General features: G+C 40.9%; 1 protein-coding gene and 1 pseudogene across 3 annotated transcripts in view; both read left to right on the top strand.

Moving 5' to 3' along the window:
• Positions 1-21,927, top strand: part of LOC149458313 (dual specificity calcium/calmodulin-dependent 3',5'-cyclic nucleotide phosphodiesterase 1C-like) — a 298,681-nt gene that overhangs the window by 17,234 nt on the left and 259,520 nt on the right. For all 3 annotated transcript variants that reach the window (XM_089682402.1, XM_089682404.1, XM_089682403.1), the window contains exon 3: positions 5,582-5,648. In XM_089682402.1, the coding sequence (XP_089538528.1) occupies positions 5,582-5,648 (67 nt within the window). The remainder of the gene's footprint in view (positions 1-5,581; positions 5,649-21,927) is intronic.
• On the top strand, positions 12,888-13,003 carry LOC149458314 (U2 spliceosomal RNA; annotated as a pseudogene).

The raw sequence follows: 21,927 nt of genomic DNA, 5'->3' as shown, positions 1-21,927 counted from the left end.
TTGGCATTTCCCCCCATGGATACGTTTGAAGGTGGTCCTTTATCTATTGGAGAAGTGGATTTTTCGATTAACTACAAAGTTTTTCATCCTGTTATTTCGATCGATGAGGATCGGTGTGTTGCAGAGTTTCCGTTTCTGAAGATATATTTATGGATGATCTGCCATTATATTATCAAGGTTTTTTGGTGAAATTTTTCATATTTAGACACTTTTTTTGCACAAAAGTTTTTTGCACTTAAAAGTTTTTTTTATATATTTTTTTGTGGTATTGGCATATATATATATTTTTTTCTGGACTTATGATTTGATGATTTCTTTATATATATTTATATATTTATACACATTTACTAGCGCAAATTATTTATTTATTGGTACACTTTATATATGGTGATTTTTTGCAGCTGGTACACTATTAGTAAGTTATATAATTTTGACCATAGGCGCTATTATTAATTTTTCTCATAATAATAACTGCCCACTTTGCTTGCCATATACCTCATAATAATAACTGCCCACGTTGCTTGCCATATACCTCATAATAATAACTGCCCACGTTGCTTGCCATATACCTCATAATAACTGCCCACGTTGCTTGCCATATACCTCATAATAATAACTGCCCACTTTGCTTGCCATATACCTCATAATAACTGCCCACGTTGCTTGCCATATACCTCATAATAACTGCCCACGTTGCTTACCATATACCTCATAATAATAACTGCCCACGTTGCTTGCCATATACCTCATAATAATAACTGCCCACTTTGCTTACCATATACCTCATAATAATAACTGCCCACTTTGCTTGCCATATACCTCATAATAACTGCCCACGTTGCTTACCATATACCTCATAATAATAACTGCCCACGTTGCTTGCCATATACCTCATAATAATAACTGCCCACGTTGCTTGCCATATACCTCATAATAACTGCCCACGTTGCTTACCATATACCTCATAATAATAACTGCCCACGTTGCTTGCCATATACCTCATAATAATAACTGCCCACTTTGCTTGCCATATACCTCATAATAATAACTGCCCACGTTGCTTACCGTATACCTCATAATAATAAATGTATATACGGGACAGGAGGAGGAATCAATGGCACCATATCCCTATATAGTACTGCATCGAACATATTTTAAACAATGGGACTTTTCAGGTGCCAGAAAGAAGTTTACTTCTAAATTTACACTTTTATTCTCATATGCAAAAGATTTGTTTAAAAAGTTACACAAATTGCATTAAAAAGTATCTAAAGCCATGCAAGTCCAGTCAATGACATCATAGGCATGCATTAACATAAAGTGGGTGCATATATCCATTGGTGATTGCTTGCTGTCATCTCAACATGTTTTGCCTTTAATCTTGCTTCATCAGGAGATTGTGTACTACAACATATATGCTGTATCAAAATATAGCAAGAAATGAGTATAATCTGATTTACATGTAAAGATAATGACACAACAACAATTTGATGAGAGGAATTTCACCACTAGTAACCTTTTATAATGTAAATTAAGGACTTGCAAAAAACCCGGGGGATAGATACAATAAACATGCACCATATATATGTCCTTCTAATAATAATAATAATAACACTATCCCCACTCCAGTCTATCCTGAACTCAGTGGCCAGACTCATCCACCTCACCAACCGCTCCCCATCTGCCTCCCCCCCTCTGCCAATCCCTTCACTGGCTCCCGATTGCCCAACGCATCAAATTCAAATTACTAACTCTGACCTACAAAGCCATTCACAACGCCGCCCCAAACTACCTTACTGACCTGATACCCAAATACTACCCTCCCCGTGCCCTTCGCTCCTCACAGGACCTCCTACTCTCTAGCTCCCTGGTCTCCTCCTCCCACGCCCAACTCCAGGACTTCTCCAGGGCTTCCCCCATCCTCTGGAACTCCCTACCCCAATCCGTCAGACTGTCACCTACCCTCCTCACCTTCAGGTGCACCCTGAAAACCCATCTCTTCAGGGAAGCCTACCCCACCCTCACCTAACAACCGATCTCCTCCACTCTTCCCACCACTCCATCCCCCACAGCCATTTCCTCCTGTACCTCTATCCCCTCCCTCCTTGATTGTAAGCTCGAAAGAGCAGGGCCCTCGATCCCCTCGTGTATTGTATTGTTACTGTCTTGTCTCATGTTCTGTCCCCCACTATAATGTAAAGCGCTGTGCAAACCCTTTGGCGCTATATAAATACTGTATAATAATAAGGGGTGAGGGTCAGTATTTTTTCATTTATTTTGGCCATTGCCATTAGAATGAGTTCAATTAAATACATGCATTCACACACATCTAATAACACAATGATCATAACCGAATGCTTAGCAGCATCTATATACTGTTCCCAGGTCATTAACATCATCTCGTTTTTGAATGGTAAGTGCTTTAAATATGCGCCCTGCGACTTGAATGATCAATGCAACAGACAGAGGTAGTGCTCTTCAAGGATTAGAAAAGGAGCAGGGGCCCACTAACCTCAGTTATCCCCTAGTTAACCCCTTTCTTCCTTCCCTTATTTTTGTCATCATTTGTTTCATAGTGTTGCAATAAAAATACACCGAATATAAAAAATTTTTTGGAAAATATTTTCACCCATCATTGTATTAGCAATACACTGCACATTTGGTATCTCAATAAACCTATAGGGTACCAGCCACTTTACATATATGGTCAGTCCCAGGGGCGGACTGACTATTTGGAAACTCGGGCACTGCCCGAGGGCCCAGGGTCAGTAGGGGGCCCATTAGATGCCCCTGGTACCTTTTTCACAGGGTTTTTCGAGTTTGGGCAAGGACACAGGGGCCCCATGATCCCCTATTGCCCGGGGGCCCCATGAGTTGTCAGTCCAACCCTGGTCAGTCCACTCCCCTACTGTTCTGAGAGGGTGTACTGGTACATCCCTCAGGAAATGTGCACCTGCACACATACAGTCTCATGACCATGCTGAGATTAGACCTACCTTGACCCACACATCTGTACATTACCCTTTCATCTCCTGATGCCTCTGTGTCTGGCCTGTACATTTAATGTATCTAGTGCACTAATATAAACCTCATGTTTTAAACCCTTCAATACTGACATGTTTCTTCGTTTCCCAAAAAAGGGGAACAAGATGAATCACCTTGGGGATCTACTTTCAAAAGGGGTCATTTTGGTTTTTTTGTTTGCTTTTTTGTACTGTCCTGGCATTTGTATGTTCTATGTTTTAAAACATTAACCACTTGCCGTCTGCCTGCTGTTTATAAATGACAGGACGGTGGCAGTCCAGGGACGGATTGCCGTTCATAAACGGCACCTGCCTTTTCTAGCTGTGCGTGCTCCCTGGGAGCGCGCAGCACTGCGATCCGGTGCCCACTGTGTCCTCAGGACACAGTGAAACACTGATCGTCGGACGGGACCTCTGTATGAGGTCCCGATCATGTGATCACTGATTGGCCAATCAGTGATCACATGCAAAGTAGCAAGCAAGATATCACTTCCTGACATCATTGCTTACTACGTGTGAAATCTGTGAATGATCACAGAGGTCACATGGTACAAGGCTATTCACAACAGCCTTGTGCCATGTGACAAGCTGTGACCAATCACAGCTCCCTCAGTACTTCTCAATGACTGCAAGAATGCAGACAGAGAGAGAGAGAAAGAGAAATGATTTCTTTTACATCCTATATGGGTGTAAAAGCAATCAGTGTAAAAAAAAAAAAAATCTTCATCACCCCCCACAAGTAGTACAGTGTCACCATGGTGACACACTACTGCTAGGGTGACAGTATGTAAAAAAAAAAAATAAATATATAAAAAAATAAAATAAAAATGTAAAAAAAAAAATGTTTAAAAATTATAATTTTTGGTTATAAACTAATTTGGATTTTTTTTTTTACTAAAAAAATAACGGAATAAATTTTGGGCAAGATTTATGATGAAATATTATTTATTTGCAAAATTTTATTAAAAAAAACATTTTTTTTCAAAATTTTTGGACTTTTTCATTTACATAGCAAAAAAAATTAAAATCCCAGCGGTGAATAAATACCACCAAAATAAAGCTTTATCTGTCTCAAAAAAATGGTAAAAAATTCATATGGGTACAGTGTTGCATGACTGCGCAATTGTCATTCAAAGTGTGATAGCGCTGAAAGCTGAAAATTGCCCTGGACAGGAAGGGGGTAAAAGTGTCCGGACAGGAAGTGGTTAACCATTAGCCGCCCGGCCAATGGCCGTTTGGCGGCTTCAGTTGTGTATCTGCATTCCGGGTGCACGCCATTTGGCGTGCTCCCGCACATGCGCCGTTTGCGCTAATGCAGAGCGGCGCAGCAGTGCGATCTGTCACCCGCCGTGCACCTTGGACACGGCCGATGACAGATCCGAGTACCGGCTCCCGTTGCCGGTACCATGTGACCTGCCGTGACCAATCACAGCAGGTCACATGACAGTTGTTTACAATGGATGGCTTCATTCATGATGCCATCCATTGTATACTAGTGCCTAGCTGTGAATGGTCACAGCTAATCACATGCACATGTCATGTGATTAGCTGTGACCAAATCACAGCTAAGCACTAAAAAAAAAAAAAAAAGCTGAATGAATCGATTTCATTCAGGTAAATGCTTGCTTATAGCAAAGTAATTCTTTGCTATAAGCAGATTGTGTAAAAAAAAAAAAAAAAAAAAATACAGATCACTTCCCCAAAGTAGTACAATGTTACTATGGTAACATTGTACTACTTTGGTCAAAGTAAAATATGAAAAAAAAATCTTAAAAAAAATTTAAAAAAATGTAATAAAAAATTAAATATAATAAAAAAATAAAAAAAATTAAAAAAAAAAAATATATATTTTTTTCATACTGTCACCAGTCAGTGTCCCTGTTCACCGCCATGCCAGTTATATGATGACGCTGTACTGCACTGGTGACAATATGTAAAAAAAAAAATAGTGAAAATAATTTTTTTTAATTTTTTCATTTTCCGAAAAATTATGACAAAAAATTACAGCTTCAAAACACTCGCCATGCCTCTTATGAAGTACGTCGGACTGTCTACTCTGCAAAAAGGGGTCATTTGGGGGATATCTGTACTGTTCTGACATTTGGGGGATATCTGTACTGTCCTGACATTTGGGGGATATCTGTACTGTCCTGACATTTGGGGGATATCTGTACTGTCCTGACATTTGGGGGATATCTGTACTGTTCTGACATTTGGGGGGATATCTGTACTGTCCTGACATTTGGGGCATATCTGTACTGTCCTGACATTTGGGGGATATCTGTACTGTCCTGACATTTGGGGGATATCTGTACTGTCCTGACATTTGGGGGGATATCTGTACTGTCCTGACATTTGGGGGGATATCTGTACCGTCCTGACATTTGGGGGATATCTGTACTGTCCTGACATCAATCACTTTTGTTCATTTTCTTATATTTTGTTGTTTTAGAGTTCTTTACCAAAAATATCATCCATAAAATTCCTACAATAAAAATATGCCAAATAAATATGATCATGCTTATACAAATAATACGAAGAATTATTTATTTTTACAGAATGTACAGAAGGACATCAAACATGGTTGGACTCAGCTATCCACCTGCTGTTATTGCTGTTTTAAAGGTAATATTTAAAATCTAGTACTCCATTAATATTTGTATGAAATCGATACATTATCAGTTTTCATATAAAAGGTACCATCGTTTTCCATGGTGCTATGTTTATATAAAATGTGGAAAATAAGTCAAGTAAAACAACTGCATAGTAAAACACTGGGCTCGATTTAATTACAAAGTAGAGACTGTTCACATAGCAAAGTAAAAATTGTAGGAGGATTGCGGGAAACAAAAAAAAAAAAAACGTGGATACTCACCCATATGGCTGCAGCATTGATGTGATGCTGCAGCTGTCTCCTGCTGGCTCTAAGTCTGAGAACTGAGCAATCACATGACCACCGATTGCTCAGTTCTTGAGTCCACTCTGAGTACAGAGCAGTGACTGTTAGTGGAAAAATGGGCAGGGGAGGGGGTGAAGGTGGCTGGTTCAAGCTCTCTGCATCATGCTGACAGACTGAGCCAGCTGCCATTCTGGCTCAGCCAATGGGTAGACATTATTATCAGGATACATCTAGAGATTGGACAAGCTTGGTGACACGAAAGCCTGCTGTCGGTTAATTATGGGTCACAGGAGTGCAAAAGTAAGTGCACTCCTGTAACCCATGAGAGAAGTGTGACCAAAAGAGCTTTGGCCATACTTCTCTTTTAAAGTGTATCTAAATTCAAAAAACAATAATGTAATATATTGCAGCTTACCAATCCTGTGGTGGCTCCATTATTTCCCTTTTTTTAGTTTTTTTTGCTTTATTTTCATCAGGTAACACTACCAGTAAGACCAAGGGCACACAGATGTGCAAAATGAAAAATCCCTGTGCCTAGGTATACCCCCCCCCCCCCAATTATTTAGCTGCTAGGATGAAATAAGCTTGTGATACCAAGACCAGAAGCAGTAATTATACAAAGCAGTGCAACGCTACTCCCTATATTACCCAACCACAAATGAAGCTAGTCACATACCAAAATGTCAAAATACGAAATAGTTAACCATATTTATGGAACAGTCCTAAAAAGGACCAAAGAGTATCCAAAGTGCTAAGCGCTTATTCCTCAGTATAATCGACAATAGGAAAAAAATGAAAGAGTCCAGCAAAAAAGCAAGTATTCCAGAAGTCATGATGATGCATAAAAGCAGCACAAAAAGAAATAAAAATACATATATATATATATATATATATATATATATACATATATAAATATACAGTTGCAAGAAAAAGTATGTGAACCCCTTGGGATTACGTGGAGTTTTGCATGAATTGGGCATAAAATGTGCTCTGAATGTCATCTAAGTCACAACAATAGAAGAACACAGTCTGCTGAACATAATACTACACAAAAATTAGATGTTGCCATGGTTTAATTGCACATAACATGTAAACATTCACAGTGCAGGGAGGAAAAAGTATGTGAGGCCCTGGCTTAATGACTTCTCCCAGAGCTAATTGGAGCCAGGAGTGAGCCAACCTTGACTCCAATCAGTGTGATGATATTGGATGTGTTGCTGACAGCTGTCCTGCCCTTAAAAAACACACACCTGTTTTGGGTTTACTGGTTTCAAGAAGCACTGTCTGATGTGAACCATGCCTCGCAGAAAAGAGCTCTCAGAAGACCTACGATCAAGAATTGTTGACTTGCATGAAGGTGGAAAGGGTTACAAAAGTATCTCCAAAAGCCTTGATGTTCATGTGTCCACGGTAAGACAGACTGTCTACAAATGGAGAAAGTTTAGCTCTGTTGCTACTCTCCATAGGCGTGGTCGTCCTGTAAAAATGACTGCAAGAGCACAGCGCAGAATGCTGCATGACGTAAAGAAGAATCCCAGAGTGTCAGCTAAAGACCTACAGAAATCTCTGGCCCATGCTAACATTTTTGTTGTCACATCTACAATAAGGAAAACATTAAACAAGAATGGAGTACACGGGAGGACACCACGGAGGAAGCCATTGCTGTCCAAAAAGAATATTGCAGCAGGTTTGAAGTTTGCAAAAGAGCACCTGGATGTTCCACAGCACTACTGGCAAAATATACTGTGGACAGATGAAACCAAGATTGAGTTGTTTGGGAAGAACACACAACACTATGTGTGGAGAAAAAAAGGCACAGCACACCAACATCAAAACCTCATCCCCACTGTGAAACATGGCGGAGGGAGCATCATGGTTTGGGGCTGCTTTGCTGCCTCAGGGCCTGGACGGATTGTTGTCATTGATGGGAAAATGAATTCCAGAGTTTATCAAGACATTTTGCAGGAAAACGTACGAACATCTGTCCGCCAACTGAAGCTCCGCAGAGGATGGGTGATGCAACAGGACAATGACCCAAAGCATACAAGTCATTCAACAAAACAATGGCTGCAACAGCACAGAATACGCCTTCTGGAGTGGCCCAGTCAGAGTCCTGACCTCAACCCCATTGAAATGCTGTGGCATGACCTTAAGAGAGCGATTCACACCAGACATCCCAATAATATTGCCACACTGAAACAGTTTTGTGAAGAGGAGTGGTCCAAAATGACTCCAGATCGTTGTGCAGATCTGATCTACAACTACAGGAAACATTTGGTTGAGGTTATTGCTGCCAAAGGAGGGTCAACCAGTTATTAGGTCCAAAGGTTCACATACTTTTTCCTCCCTGCACTGTAAATGTTTACATGTTATGTGCAATTAAACCATGGCAACATCTAATGTTTGTGTAGTATTATGTTCAGCAGACTGTGTTCTTCTATTGTTGTGACTTAGATGATGGTCAGAGCACATTTTATGCCCAATTCATGCAAAACTCCATGTAATCCCAAGGGGTTCACATACTTTTTCTTGCAACTGTATATATAGATATAGATAGATAGATATAGATATAGATATATATATATATATATAGATAGATAGATATCTATATATATATATATATATATATATATCTATAGATATATAGATATAGATAGATATAGATAGATAGATATAGAGATAGATATATAGATATAGATAGATATAGATATATAGATATAGATAGATATATAGATATAGATAGATAGATATAGAGATAGATATAGATATAGATAGATAGATATAGATAGATAGATATAGAGATAGATATAGATATACACACACACACTAGCAGAATGAAAATATGACACAAAATATAACACTGTAAGTATACACAAATATTTAAATCATTTGACATAAGTCCATCAACTGAAAAATTGTGATGAAGTGCAAAGTTCTTATTGATCCACCGAGATAACCACGTGAACAACATAACGATAATTGATTGAATAAAGTGCAGACAGAAATCACCACGTGCTCCAGAGGAAAACCTCCCCCAATTCAGTAGCACTCACTAGATATTGTGGCCCATCCAAACCTGAGTGTCAGCGTAGTACAGATTGTCAATCAACAATCCCTTCATCAATTAGAGACTGATATGATGACGGGACATCCTCCAAACTATTACACTCCGTAATCAAGGACAGATGTAAAAGGAAACTCATAGCGTGAATCCATTAAAAACCATTTATTGGGCAGAAAGTATTGCGCTCACATGAAATAAATGAAAGCATGCCAAAATATCCACAATAACCGATAAGGGTATCTGTATATCACATGAAGCGAGCATCTCACCCGATCTCCTCGCTGCGCGTGAGCCTGATTTTGCAGTCTCCAGCTTTAGTAAATAAACCCCTCATATCTGTATATCAAAAGGTGGCTGTCCATTTTGAAAGTGTGGGTTAGAAGATACAAAAATATGCCCACATTTTATTTCACAAACATTTTATTGGATTTTCAAAAAGATGTACAAAGACATGGGTGGTATACATACAGCTGTATTGGTAGGAAGGGGAAAAACAATAGATAAAATAGCAAAGGGAATAATGCCATTGATTATTGTATCATAAGTTATAAGCAGTAGGTATTGCATTCAGAGGAGGAAGATCAATTAAATAGCAACTGTACTTGAAATCCGAGTGCATGAAAAATATTTTCCCTTTCATGTGACAACTTAGGGGGAGGGGGTAATAGTAGGGGGAAGTATATTAGGTTTAGTCCAAACGCCAGCTATATGATTGGAGAGTGTACAAATTAGAAAAAGAAGCTGGAGTATGAAAATGGACAGTAGAAAAAAGTGGAAGGTTAAGAAGGATTAAGGGAAAGAGCAGGAAAGGGGGGTCCTAGAGATCCAGTCAGGCATACAACTCAGCCAGCACCCTATAGGTTAAGCTAAAGGGAGAGGAGAGAGAGTGATTGAGGTTTAGATGGTTGTTGTAGTACAGCCAACGGACCATATTTTTAGAAATGTTGAGTGTTGTGGTTACCTTCTCATGCACCATAATGTCCATCATCCATTGTTTAACTTGGCTGTCGCCATGCTTTTGGCTAGTGTTTTCCTGTGGTAAGAAACCCAAAGCTCACTAGCTTTTGTTGATGTTTAGAGAGGTCCAACACTGGCCTATGAAGCAGTGCTTCTCAAGGACTCCTAGTCTAATTGGTGTTTATATTACATACATGGATATTACCTACATGGATCCATTATCGCCTATCTTTGTGGCATTGCCACCAGATATAAATCAAGGTGCCGTATTCTGTACAGCCCCTAAAACAGATAGAAGAGATGTTTGGGGTAAATTTAGGAATGCGATCATGTGTCATATACCATCATGAGAGAATTTTGTAAGAGTTCTAAAATGTTGGAAGAACACTTACCTACAGCAGCCTAAATTTTGTCCCAGGATTATCCCAAGTGGTGTCCCATTTGTTTGTGTATTGAAGCTTTGTTGGTCCATGGAATCAATGAGAGCTAGGTATAAGGCGGATATCAAACCTATCTAGTGAGTACCCTTCAGACAGTGGTTTTCCAAAGGTGTCAACCGAATCGGTAATCACTACGATTTTTGAACAAGCTTTTTTATCATCTGCCCAAATTTTAATTGTAAGTGGCACAAGTTTTTTTTTAAAAATAACAATACACCTCCTTACCTATCTCCATCATAGGTGTACAGTATATGAAAAGATTTGTATGCACACACCCCAATGAAGTTTTATTGAGAACTTCAGATCTGAGACAAGATTTAGTACATAGTGATCTATAGCTAAACCAGCTTGTAAAATCGCTACGTGTTGCAGCAATACAGGGTGAGATTACAAGGTGCAGATCAAATATTTTTTTTTTACTTCCCTGCACAATATCAATTGTCTCCTTATCTCTAGAATCAAGATTTTCTCAGCACATATTCTTCTAACTACAGTGCAGCTATTTTACCATTTTAGGACAAACTATACTCTCCCAGAAATATTCTAGCTTCTGTCTGTAATCAGAATGTCTAACGCATATACCTGCAGCTCGTTCCAGTATCAAAATAGATAAAAATGCCATATTCCTGTATTTGAAGGTAAATACTACTTTCAGTATACTTGGGTTAAATGTCAGCATCTGATCTGAGTGTGCAATTATTCTTTATGAAACTTTTATGACAGCCATCATATTGCCTGTGCTGGGTTCTATGAGCCATTTGTCAGCAATGAGTCACTCTCACACTTACAGGAAAACCGTAGCATTTTTCTTTTTGTTCATTGAAGTGACTACTGGGAATTGGGACATAACCCTTGACAGATATTGAGAATAAAACGAAATTTCCAATTTAAAAATTTAAATCTTTAATGCACAGTCAGAACATTGACACCGGGCTTTGCGAGAACTTATAGAGACTACGCCATTATTTGCAGTCAGAAAATAATTATTGCATGCTAGAGGCCATAGCTCGCTGCTTAGTTGCACATAAATTCCAAAAGAAAATGTGTTTTCAACCTTTGCAGCCAAACAGAATCTACACCAATGTGTTCAGTTTACACAAGCAACAGTCTTTAAAGTGTATGCAAACCCTAACAAAGAACTTTTCTGAAGTGCTCCCTTTGGCCTTATTATCTTCCTTGGAGTTAACCCTGAGCATTATTCGGGTTCAGAATTCAATGAAAAAATTGTTATCCCTGAGTGTTACCATTGAAAACATTGTTATACAGTATACAGTGGGGCAAAAAAGTATTTAGTCTGCCACCAATTGTGCAAGTTCTCCCACTTAAAAAGATGAGAGAGGCCTGTAATTGGCATCATAGGTAGACCTCAACTATGAGAGACAAAATGAGAAAAAAATCCAGACAATCACATTGGCTGATCTGGAAAGAATTTATTTGCAAATTATGGTGGAAAATAAGTATTTGGTCAATATGAAAAGTTCATCTCAATACTTTGTTATATATCCTTTGTTGGCAATGACAGAGGTCAGACGTTTCCTGGAAGTCTTCACAAGGTTGGCACACACTGTTGCTGGTATGTTGGCCCATCCTCCATGCAGATCTCCTCTAGAGCAGTGATGTTTTGGGGCTGTCGCTGGGCAACACGGACTTTCAACTCCCTCCAAATGTTTTCTATGGGGTTGAGATCTAGAGACTGGCTAGGACACTCCAGGACCTTGAAATGCTTCTTACGAAGCCACTCCTTCGTTGCCCGGGCGGTATGTTTGGGATCATTGTCATGTTGGAAGATCCAGCCACGTTTCATCTTCAATGCCCTTGCTGATAGAAGGAGGTTTGCACTCAAAATCTCACGATACATGACCCCATTCATTCTGTCCTGTACATGGATCAGTCGTCCTGGTCCCTTTGTGGAGAAACAGCCCCAAAGCATGATGTTGCCACCCCCATGCTTCACAGTAGGTATGGTGTTCTTTGGATGCAACTCAGCATTCTCTCTTCTCCAAATACAACAAGTTGTGTTTCTACCAAACAGTTCTATTTTGGTTTCATCTGACCATATGACATTCTCCCAATCCTCTTCTGGATCATCCACATGCTCTCTAGCAAATTTCAGATGGGCCCGGACATGTACTGGCTTAAGCAGGGGGACACGTCTGGCACTGCAGGATCTGAGTCCCTGGCGGCGTAGTGTGTTACTGATGGTAGCCTTTGTTACGTTGGTCCCAGCTCTCTGCAGGTCATTCACTAGGTCCCCCCGTGTGGTCCTGGGATTTTTGCTCACCATTCTTGTGATCATTTTGACCCCACGGGGTGAGATCTTGCGTGGAGCCCCAGATCGAGGGAGATTATCAGTGGTCTTGTATGTCTTCCATTTTATAATTATTGCTCCCACAGTTGATTTGTTCACACCAAGCTGCTTGCCTATTGCAGATTCAGTTTTCCCAGCCTGGTGCAGGTCTACAATTTTGTTTCTGGTGTCCGTCGACATCTCTTTGGTCTTCACCATCGCTTCTCGGCCTTTTGGCTAAGATCAAGTGTAGTATCTGTTCTTATCAGTGTCCAGTGGGGGTGCTCCCGACCATTCTAGCTTTGCGGGGATGGTTGTTGTATAGTACCCTCACTGGAATGATGGGGGTCCGGAAGGCTAGTACCGGAGGGACAGAAACCGGGGAGCGCCACGAGTTAAGCTGGGGCCCCGGGAGTAATTCCTCTGGGAAGACTGGAAAGACCCAGTACCTCCTGATTTGGACGGATCTACCTTGGTCTGGCCAGGGGCTGGGGACGCAAAAAGTCTGCAAACTCAGTGCCCCCTGGGGAAGACGCTCTCAGGGGTGTCACTAGTAACACTTGGGTGTGGGACCCCACGGTGTGAAGATGACACATGGCCACTGTTTTTCACCTCTTTTTGCACAGCGCCCTAAGGACCAGGTCTTTTGGCTAAGTCCAGGGCAATTTTTGCTACGGGCCTCAGGGCCTGGTCTGTGCACAATTCGGCACGGTACCACTTTTTTATTTTTTCTTTACTTTATCTTTATCTTATTTATTATGCACTCCCACGTTTTGTCACTTTTTACTTTACTTATGTGTGTGTTTTTCACGGATGGAGGGTGTGGGTCCTCGGGCCTACCCTGAAGTCTAGGGGGAGGATGTGTGGCCATACGGTTCCTTCCTCCCCTGATCCCTAGGAGGCTCTTCTTCGGGAGAGCCTCCTTGCCTAGTACTGGATGTCCGGCTTCGGCTGGGCATAGGGAACGGTGGTCCACCAGGCCTTTTGGCCAGGAGGACCAATTGGGAACCTTGTCCCCGTCAGGAGCTTCGTGCCCCGGGGGATCAGGGTAAGCGGTCCAAGCCCCTTTAGGGGTAGGGCACAAAACACCCCTAAGTGCACTTTTTCGTGTGGTGTTTTGCACTTGCACTTTTTTTGTGAACACTTACGGGTTTTTTCGTTATAGTTGCACGTTTGCGGACTTAAAAAAAATAGTGGAGTTTGGAGTGTGACTGTTTGAGGTTGTGGACAGGTGTCTTTTATACTGATAACAAGTTCAAACAGGTGCCATTGATACAGGTAATGAGTGCAGGACAGAGGAGCCTCTTAAAGAGGAAGGTACAGGTCTGTGAGAGCCAGAAATCTTGCTTGTTTGTAGGTGACCAAATACTTATTTTCCACCATAATTTGCAAATAAATTCTTTCCAGATCAGCCAATGTGATTGTCTGGATTTGTTTTCTCATTTTGTCTCTCACAGTTGAGGTCTCCCTATGATGCCAATTACAGGCCTCTCTCATCTTTGTAAGTGGGAGAACTTGCACAATTGGTGGCTGACTAAATACTTTTTTGCCCCACTGTATGTGGAAAAATCACCTGTTTATCCTGCCAGAAATCTAGAGGGTACCTAAATGTTGCACTGTGTGATGGCGATGCCAATTTTTGGTTTGTGGGGGCTTGCTGTTAACATTTTGTGCACTGTGCCATTTAACCTTAGGCAATTTCCTTTAGCTTCTCTTTATGACCAACAAATACTGGAAAAAAAATAAAAATTAAAGTAAAAACTAATAAAAGCCCATTTATAAAATCATTAAAGAAAAAAAAAAGATGGTTCATTAGAAATGTAAATGAATTATTACAGAACAGGCAATACTTGAAATAGATATTAGTAATAACACAATAGAGGTCATTTCTGAAGCATAAAAAGGAAGATGAACTAAAATGTTTCTTTGCATTATTTTCACTTACAGAGGCCTCCAATTGTTAGTAAAGAATGTACAATTTCTTACACAAGTATAGCACCAAACCTGCATTCATCTTACCCAAACCCATCAGTAAAAGAATATCTGCCATACTGAAAACGATTGATCAAACTCTGGGATGTAGTTAGTCTGGCCATGTGCAATAAACAAGACAAAGCGCAAAAAGCTATGTGCAATAACCCATAGAAACCAATCCATTTATATTTTACTAAATAAAAGATGGATTCTGAATCTGAATGTGATGATAGCCCACTTCTATCGTTTTAACTTTTAATTCACTTTTATGCTTTTTAACTTGCACTCCCTTACTGATCTGAAATATTGATGAAATTGTTTGGTAGTGTATTCAGATTTTCAGTTTAAACAATCACATATCTATGTATATGTATGACCAATTACTATTGTTATTATGTTTTGGACAGAGAAGAGGCTGATTAGAACACCTCTCAGGTTGTTATTGCTACCTTTGTCCACCCTGGGTCGATTCTCAATCTGCCCTAGTGACCACTGTCATTCTGTCACCGTTGTCAGACAGAAAGGGATGAGAAATGCAACATTTTACACATGAGGGTACATCTTTTAATGTGTACCCCATTCCAGTTTCAGTTTACTTTGCATCTCTGGCACAGAAACTAAACAGAAATCTCCCTGATGGAACACAGACCATAAAAAATTAAAATACATTCCATACTATATGCAGGGAAAATATACAGTTGCACGAAAAAATGTGAAGCCCTTGGGATTATGTGGAGTTTTGCATGAATTGGGCATAAAATGTGCTCTGAACGTCATCTAAGTCACAACAATAGAAGAACACAGTCTGCTGAACATAATACTACACAAACATTAGATGTTGCCATGGTTTAATTGCACATAACATGTAAACAATCACAGTGCAGGGAGGAAAAAGTATGTGAGGCCCTAGCTTAATGACTTCTCCCAGAGCTAATTGGAGCCAGGAGTGAGCCAACCTTGACTCCAATCAGTGTGATGATATTGGATGTGTTGCTGACAGCTGTCCTGCCCTTAAAAAATACTCACCTGTTTTGGGTTTACTGGTTTCAAGAAGCACTGTCTGATGTGAACCATGCCTTGCAGAAAAGAGCTCTCAGAAGACCTACAATCAAGAATTGTTGACTTGCATGAAGCTGGAAAGGGTTACAAAAGTATCTCCAAAAGCCTTGATGTTCATGTGTCCACGGTAAGACAGACTGTCTACAAATGGAGAAAGTTTAGCACTGTTGCTACTCTCCCTAGGTGTGGTCGTCCTGTAAAATTACTGCAAGAGCACAGCGCAGAATACTGCATGAGGTAAAGAAGAATCCCAGAGTGTCAGCTAAAGACCTACAGAAATCTCTGGCACATGCTAACATTTTTGTTGACACATCTACAATCAGGAAAACATTAAACAAGAATGGAGTACATGGGAGGACACCACGCAGGAAGCCATTGCTGTCCAAAAAGAATATTGCAGCACGTTTGAAGTTTGCAAAAGAGCACCTGGATGTTCCACAGCACTACTGGCAAAATATACTGTGGACAGATGAAACCAAGATTGAGTTGTTTGGGAAGAACACACAACACTATGTGTGGAGAAAACAAGGCACAGCACACCAACATCAAAACCTCATCCCCACTGTGAAACATGGCGGAGGGAGCATCATGGTTTGGGGCTGCTTTGCTGCCTCAGGGCCTGGACGGATTGTTGTCATTGATGGGAAAATGAATTCCAGAGTTTATCAAGACATTTTGCTGGAAAACGTACGACCATCTGTCCACCAACTGAAGCTCCGCAGAGGATGGGTGATGCAACAGGACAATGACCCAAAGCATACAAGTAATTCAACAAAACAATGGCTGCAATAGCACAGAATACGCCTTCTGGAGTGGCCCAGTCAGAGTCCTGACCTCAACCCCATTGAAATGCTGTGGCATGACCTTAAGAGCGATTCACACCAGACATCCCAAGAATATTGCTACACTGAAACAGTTTTGTGAAGAGGAGTGGTCCAAAATGACTCCAGATCGTTGTGCAGGTCTGATCTGCAACTACAGGAAACGTTTGGTTGAGGTTATTGCTGCCAAAAGGAGGGTCAACCAGTTATTAAATCCAAAGGTTCACATACTTTTTCCTCCCTGCACTGTGAATGTTTACATGTTATGTGCAATTAAACCATGGCAACATCTAATGTTTGTGTAGTATTATGTTCAGCAGACTGTGTTCTTCTATTGTTGTGACTTAGATGACATCAGAGCACATTTTATGCCCAATTCATGCAAAACTCCACGTAATCCCAAGGGGTTCACATACTTTTTCTTGCAACTGTACATTCACCTTTGTTTCTAAGCATTAAGAAGAAATGAATTCTCAAAGTTCACAACAGGCAGTGTGATAGTCAGGTCTTGGTTGGCTTCCAGCAGTCTAATGTAAACAACCAGCAGGTGTTTCTAAGCTATTAGCTTAAAAACTGTAGCACAACATCAGGAGGCTCATGTATGCGCATGGGGCACCAATTAATTTCAATAGACTGCCCTACATGCATCAAATGCAACAAAGAAGCTCATGCACGATTTTGAGAGTTCATATTTGCTGCACAGTTTTTTGCTTGGTGCATTTGGGGTGCCTTTAACAATTAAACAAATATGACCATGGGCAGTTATTCACTTGGGTGGCTGTACACAGCACCTAAAACATATAAAACAGACTTAAAAATAAATAAATCAATAATAATTCAACCCAAAGTCCAACATAAAGTCCAAAAAAAAATAGATTAAGTCCACAATCTTGGTAGGTAGATACACACTGATTCGGATCCTAATGAAGATCGATGATGAATCCCAGATACTCTCCATATACCTCAAAAAAATATAAACCTAGACATAGTGTATTATCTTAGGTCTCATAAAAGTGCCACACGTGCAACATGCAAACACTAAAGTGCCACAGCAATCGTGAGGGATTCAGATAAGTTTGGGCCAGAATGTATCCTTTTGCATGCCTTTGGTATAAGTACATATTAATTGGTTTGTGTGAAATAGAAAGCCATTCATAACAGGTTGTTATGGTGTGATCGTTATTATGACCAATCATAGCAGTAACAGTGATCACAGAGCACCAGACACAACGGTCACAGGAGATGCATGCTGCCTGCTCCTAAACTGGAGCAGGCACAGTCACATATACATTTGTACTCAAAGGTTTGCATACTCTGGCAGAAATTGTGAATTTTTGGCATTTATATTGAAAATATGACTGATCACCACAAAAATGCCTGGTGAGGCATGTCAAGGTGTTGTCGGGAATACTCAGGCTTTTTTGTGGCATTGGTTAAGTAAAGGCGTCTTTCTGGCAACTCAACTATGCAGCTCATTTTTGTACAAGTACTGTTGTAATGTGTTCCTTGAAAAAGAAAACAACCCACAGCTGTTTTTTTTTCCAGAGCAGCCTGTATTAGAGTGTATACGGTTGCCTGTGGGTTTTTCTCTGTATCCCAAACAATTATTTTGGCAGTTGTGGCTGCAATCTTTCTTGGTCTACCTGATCTTGGCTTGGTATCAAGAGATCCCCGAAATTTCCACTTCTTAATAAGTGAACAGTACTGACTGGCATATTCAAGGCTTTGGATATTTTTATATCTTTTTCCATCTTTATAAAGTTTCATTACCTTGTTACGCAGGTCTTTTGAGAGCTCTTTTCTGCTCCTCATGGCTCACAAACTCACTGACTATATACAGACACTAATTGCAATTTTAAAAGCCAAAGATGTGGGAAATTGACCTTTAATTGCCATTTTACCCATGTGTGTCACCTTGTGTGTCTGTACTAGGGCCAAACATTCTAGGGTATGTAAACCTGATCAGGGTGATTTCTGTTATTATGATTTAAATAGGAGCCAGACAGCTATGTGATAATAAATGGCTTTATATGATCACTATCCTTAAATAAAATACAGTTTTTTGGCATGATCAGTAAAATTTCCAATATAAATGCCAACATTTCACAATTTTTTCCAGGGTATGCACACTTTTGAGCACAACTGTGTGTGTGTGTGTGTGTGTATATATATATATTTATATATACATACACTATATTACCAAAGGTATTGCTACAGCCCTCCAAATCATTGGATTCAGGTGTTCCAATCACCTCTGTGCCCACAGGTATATAAAATCAAGCCCCTAGGCATGCAGACGGCTTCTACAAATATTTGTGAAAGAATGAGTCGCTCTCAGGAGCTCAGTGAATTCAAGCGTGGAACCGTGATAGGTTGTTACCTGTGCAATAAGTCCATCCGTGAAATTTCCTTGCTACTAAATATTCCACGGTCAACTCTAGAGCAGTGGAGACATGTTCTCTGGAGTCACAAATCACACTTCTCTGTCTGGCAATCCAATGGACGTGTCTGGGTTTGGCAGTTGCCAGGAGAACAGTACTTGCCTGACTACATTCTACCAAGTGTAAAGTTTGGTAGAGGGGGGATTATGGTGTGGGGTTGTTGTTCAGGGGTTGTACTTGGTCCTTTAGTTCCAGTGAAGGGAACTCTTAAAGCATCAGCATACCAAGACATTTTGGACAATTTCATTCTCCCAACTTTGTGGGAACAGTTTGGGGATGGCCCCTTCCTGCTTCACAATAACTGTACACCAGTGCACAAAGCAAGGTCTATAAAGACATGGATGAGTGAGTTAGGGGTGGAGGAACTTGACTGTCCTGCACAGAGTCCTGACCTCAACCCAATAGAACACCTTTGGGATGAATTAGAGTGGATACTGGGAGCTGGGCCTTCTCGTTCGACATCAGTCCCTGACCTCACAAATGCGCTTCTGGAAGAATGGTCCAACCTTCCCATAGACACACTACTAAACCTTGTGGACAGCCTTCCCAGAAGAGTTGAAGCTGTTATAGCTGCAAAGGGTGGGCCAACTCAATATTGAACCCTACGGACTAAGGTGTCCGTTTATGACACAGAGAATAGCTGCGATTCAGAGGATCTCAGCTATTCTCTGGTCATTCACAGTTTATGACACTCAGGAGATCAGCGGAGAACATGTTCAGCCCTTCACTGGAGATCTGTGTTCTCCCTCCAGATTCAACAGCCCAGAGCTAGAGAGTCGGAGGGACCACAAACAAAGCAAAGATAATTTACCTCTGCTTAGTAAACTGATCTTTTACTGTAATCTTGTGAGAATTTAGTAAAATCAGCCGTTTTCCAGCGTTTGTAGACTGTTCTCCAGCGTTTGTAGACCATTCTCCCTTCGTTTGGAGAACTGATCTACACGGCTTCATAAACGGCATTCACAGGAGAACTGTTTTCTCCGAGAATGCCAGAGAACTGAGCAGCGATCTATTACTGCTGGTTCATAAACGGACACCTTAGACTGGGATGCCATTAAAGTTAATGTGTGTATAAAGGCAGGCGTCCCAATACTTTGGGCAATATAGTATAAAGAAGAAGAATGGTCAAAGTATTGGGACGCCGGCCTTTACACGCACATGAACTTTAATGGCATCCCAGTCTTAGTCCGTAGGGTTCAATATTGAGTTGGCCCGCCCTTTGCAGCTTTAACAGCTTCAACTCTTCTGGGAAGGGTGTCGACAAGGTTTAGGAGTGTGTCTATGGCGGGTGTCGGCAACCCGCGGCTCCAGAGCCGCATGCGGCTCTTTTTCATCTTTGCTGCGGCTCCGGAGCACACTGCCCACCAGGTGGTCGGCAAGCTGCAGATCGCGAGCCACATGCGGCTCTTCTGTGTGCCGGGCGCCCGCTCCCCTCCCTCCTCAAAAATCTGGCCCGCGGAGCGTGGAACATTGGCTGTCAGGATGTAGGCGGGGCAGAGTGACGAACTCCTCTCTCAGTCCGCCCTGAAGACCAGAACGGCGCGGGAACACAGCGAGAGGAACGCGCGGAGCAAAGGTAAGTGAATTGAGACAATATGGGGGATGAATTACTATGTGGGGGATGAATTACTATGTGGGGGATGAATTACTATGGGGGATGAATTACTATGGGGAATGAATTACTATGTGGGGGATGAATTACTATGGGGGATGAATTACTATGGGGAATGAATTACTATGTGGGGGATGAATTACTATGGGGGATGAATTACTATGGGGGATGAATTACTATGTGGGGGATGAATTACTATGTGGGGGATGAATTACTATGGGGGATGAATTACTATGGGGAATGAATTACTATGTGGGGGATGAATTACTATGGGGGAAGAATTACTATATGGGGGATGAATTACTATGGGGGAAGAATTACTATGGGGGATGACTTACTATGGGGGAAGAATTACTATATGGGGGATGAATTACTATATGGGGGATGAATTACTATGGGGGATGAATTACTATGGGGGATGAATTACTATGTGGGGGATGAATTACTATGGGGGATGAATTACTATATGGGGGATGAATTACTATATGGGGGATGAATTACTATGGGGGATGAATTACTATATGGGGGATGAATTACTATGGGGGATGAATTACTATATGGGGGATGTATTTTCAATTTTTAAAAATGTGGCTGTCAAAATAAATTTCAATCGTGGTTTTGGCGAGATTTGGCTCAGTTGAAAAAAAAGGTTGCCCACCACTGACCTAAGGCTATGATTGTGATTATGAAGATACACTGTGGCCCTGATTAACCCTTTGCTTACTGGGCCCTTAAACCCCCTTCATGACCAGAGTGCTTTTTGCAATATATGCAGTGTCGGATATGAATTACTATATGGGGGATGAATTACTATGGGGGAAGAATTACTATATGGGGGATGAATTACTATGGGGGATGAATTGCTATGTGGGGGATGAATTACTATGGGGGATGAATTACTATATGGGGGATGAATTACTATGGGGGATGAATTACTATATGGGGGATGAATTACTATGGGGGATGAATTACTATATGGGGGATGTATTTTCAGTTTTAAAAATGTGGCTGTCAAAATAAATTTCAATCGTGGTTTTGGCGAGATTTGGCTCAGTTGAAAAAAAAGGTTGCCCACCACTGACCTAAGGCTATGATTGTGATTATGAAGATACACTGTGGCCCTGATTAACCCTTTGCTTACTGGGCCCTTAAACCCCCTTCATGACCAGAGTGCTTTTTGCAATATATGCAGTGTCGGATTTGTTATAAATGTTGCAACGGTTTTGCGGCTCCCAGTCTTTTTTTTCCCTTCGGAAATGGGTCCAAGTGGCTCTTTATGTCTTAAAGGTTGCAGACCCCTGGTCTATGGGAATGTTTGACCATTCTTCTTCTTTATACTATATTGCCCAA

Source organism: Staurois parvus, unplaced genomic scaffold, assembly GCF_062004578.1.
Source record: "Staurois parvus isolate SC_StPar_1 unplaced genomic scaffold, SC_StPar_1.0 ptg000288l, whole genome shotgun sequence".
NCBI lineage: Eukaryota > Metazoa > Chordata > Amphibia > Anura > Ranidae > Staurois > Staurois parvus.
This window is presented reverse-complemented; position numbering and strand designations above follow the sequence as displayed.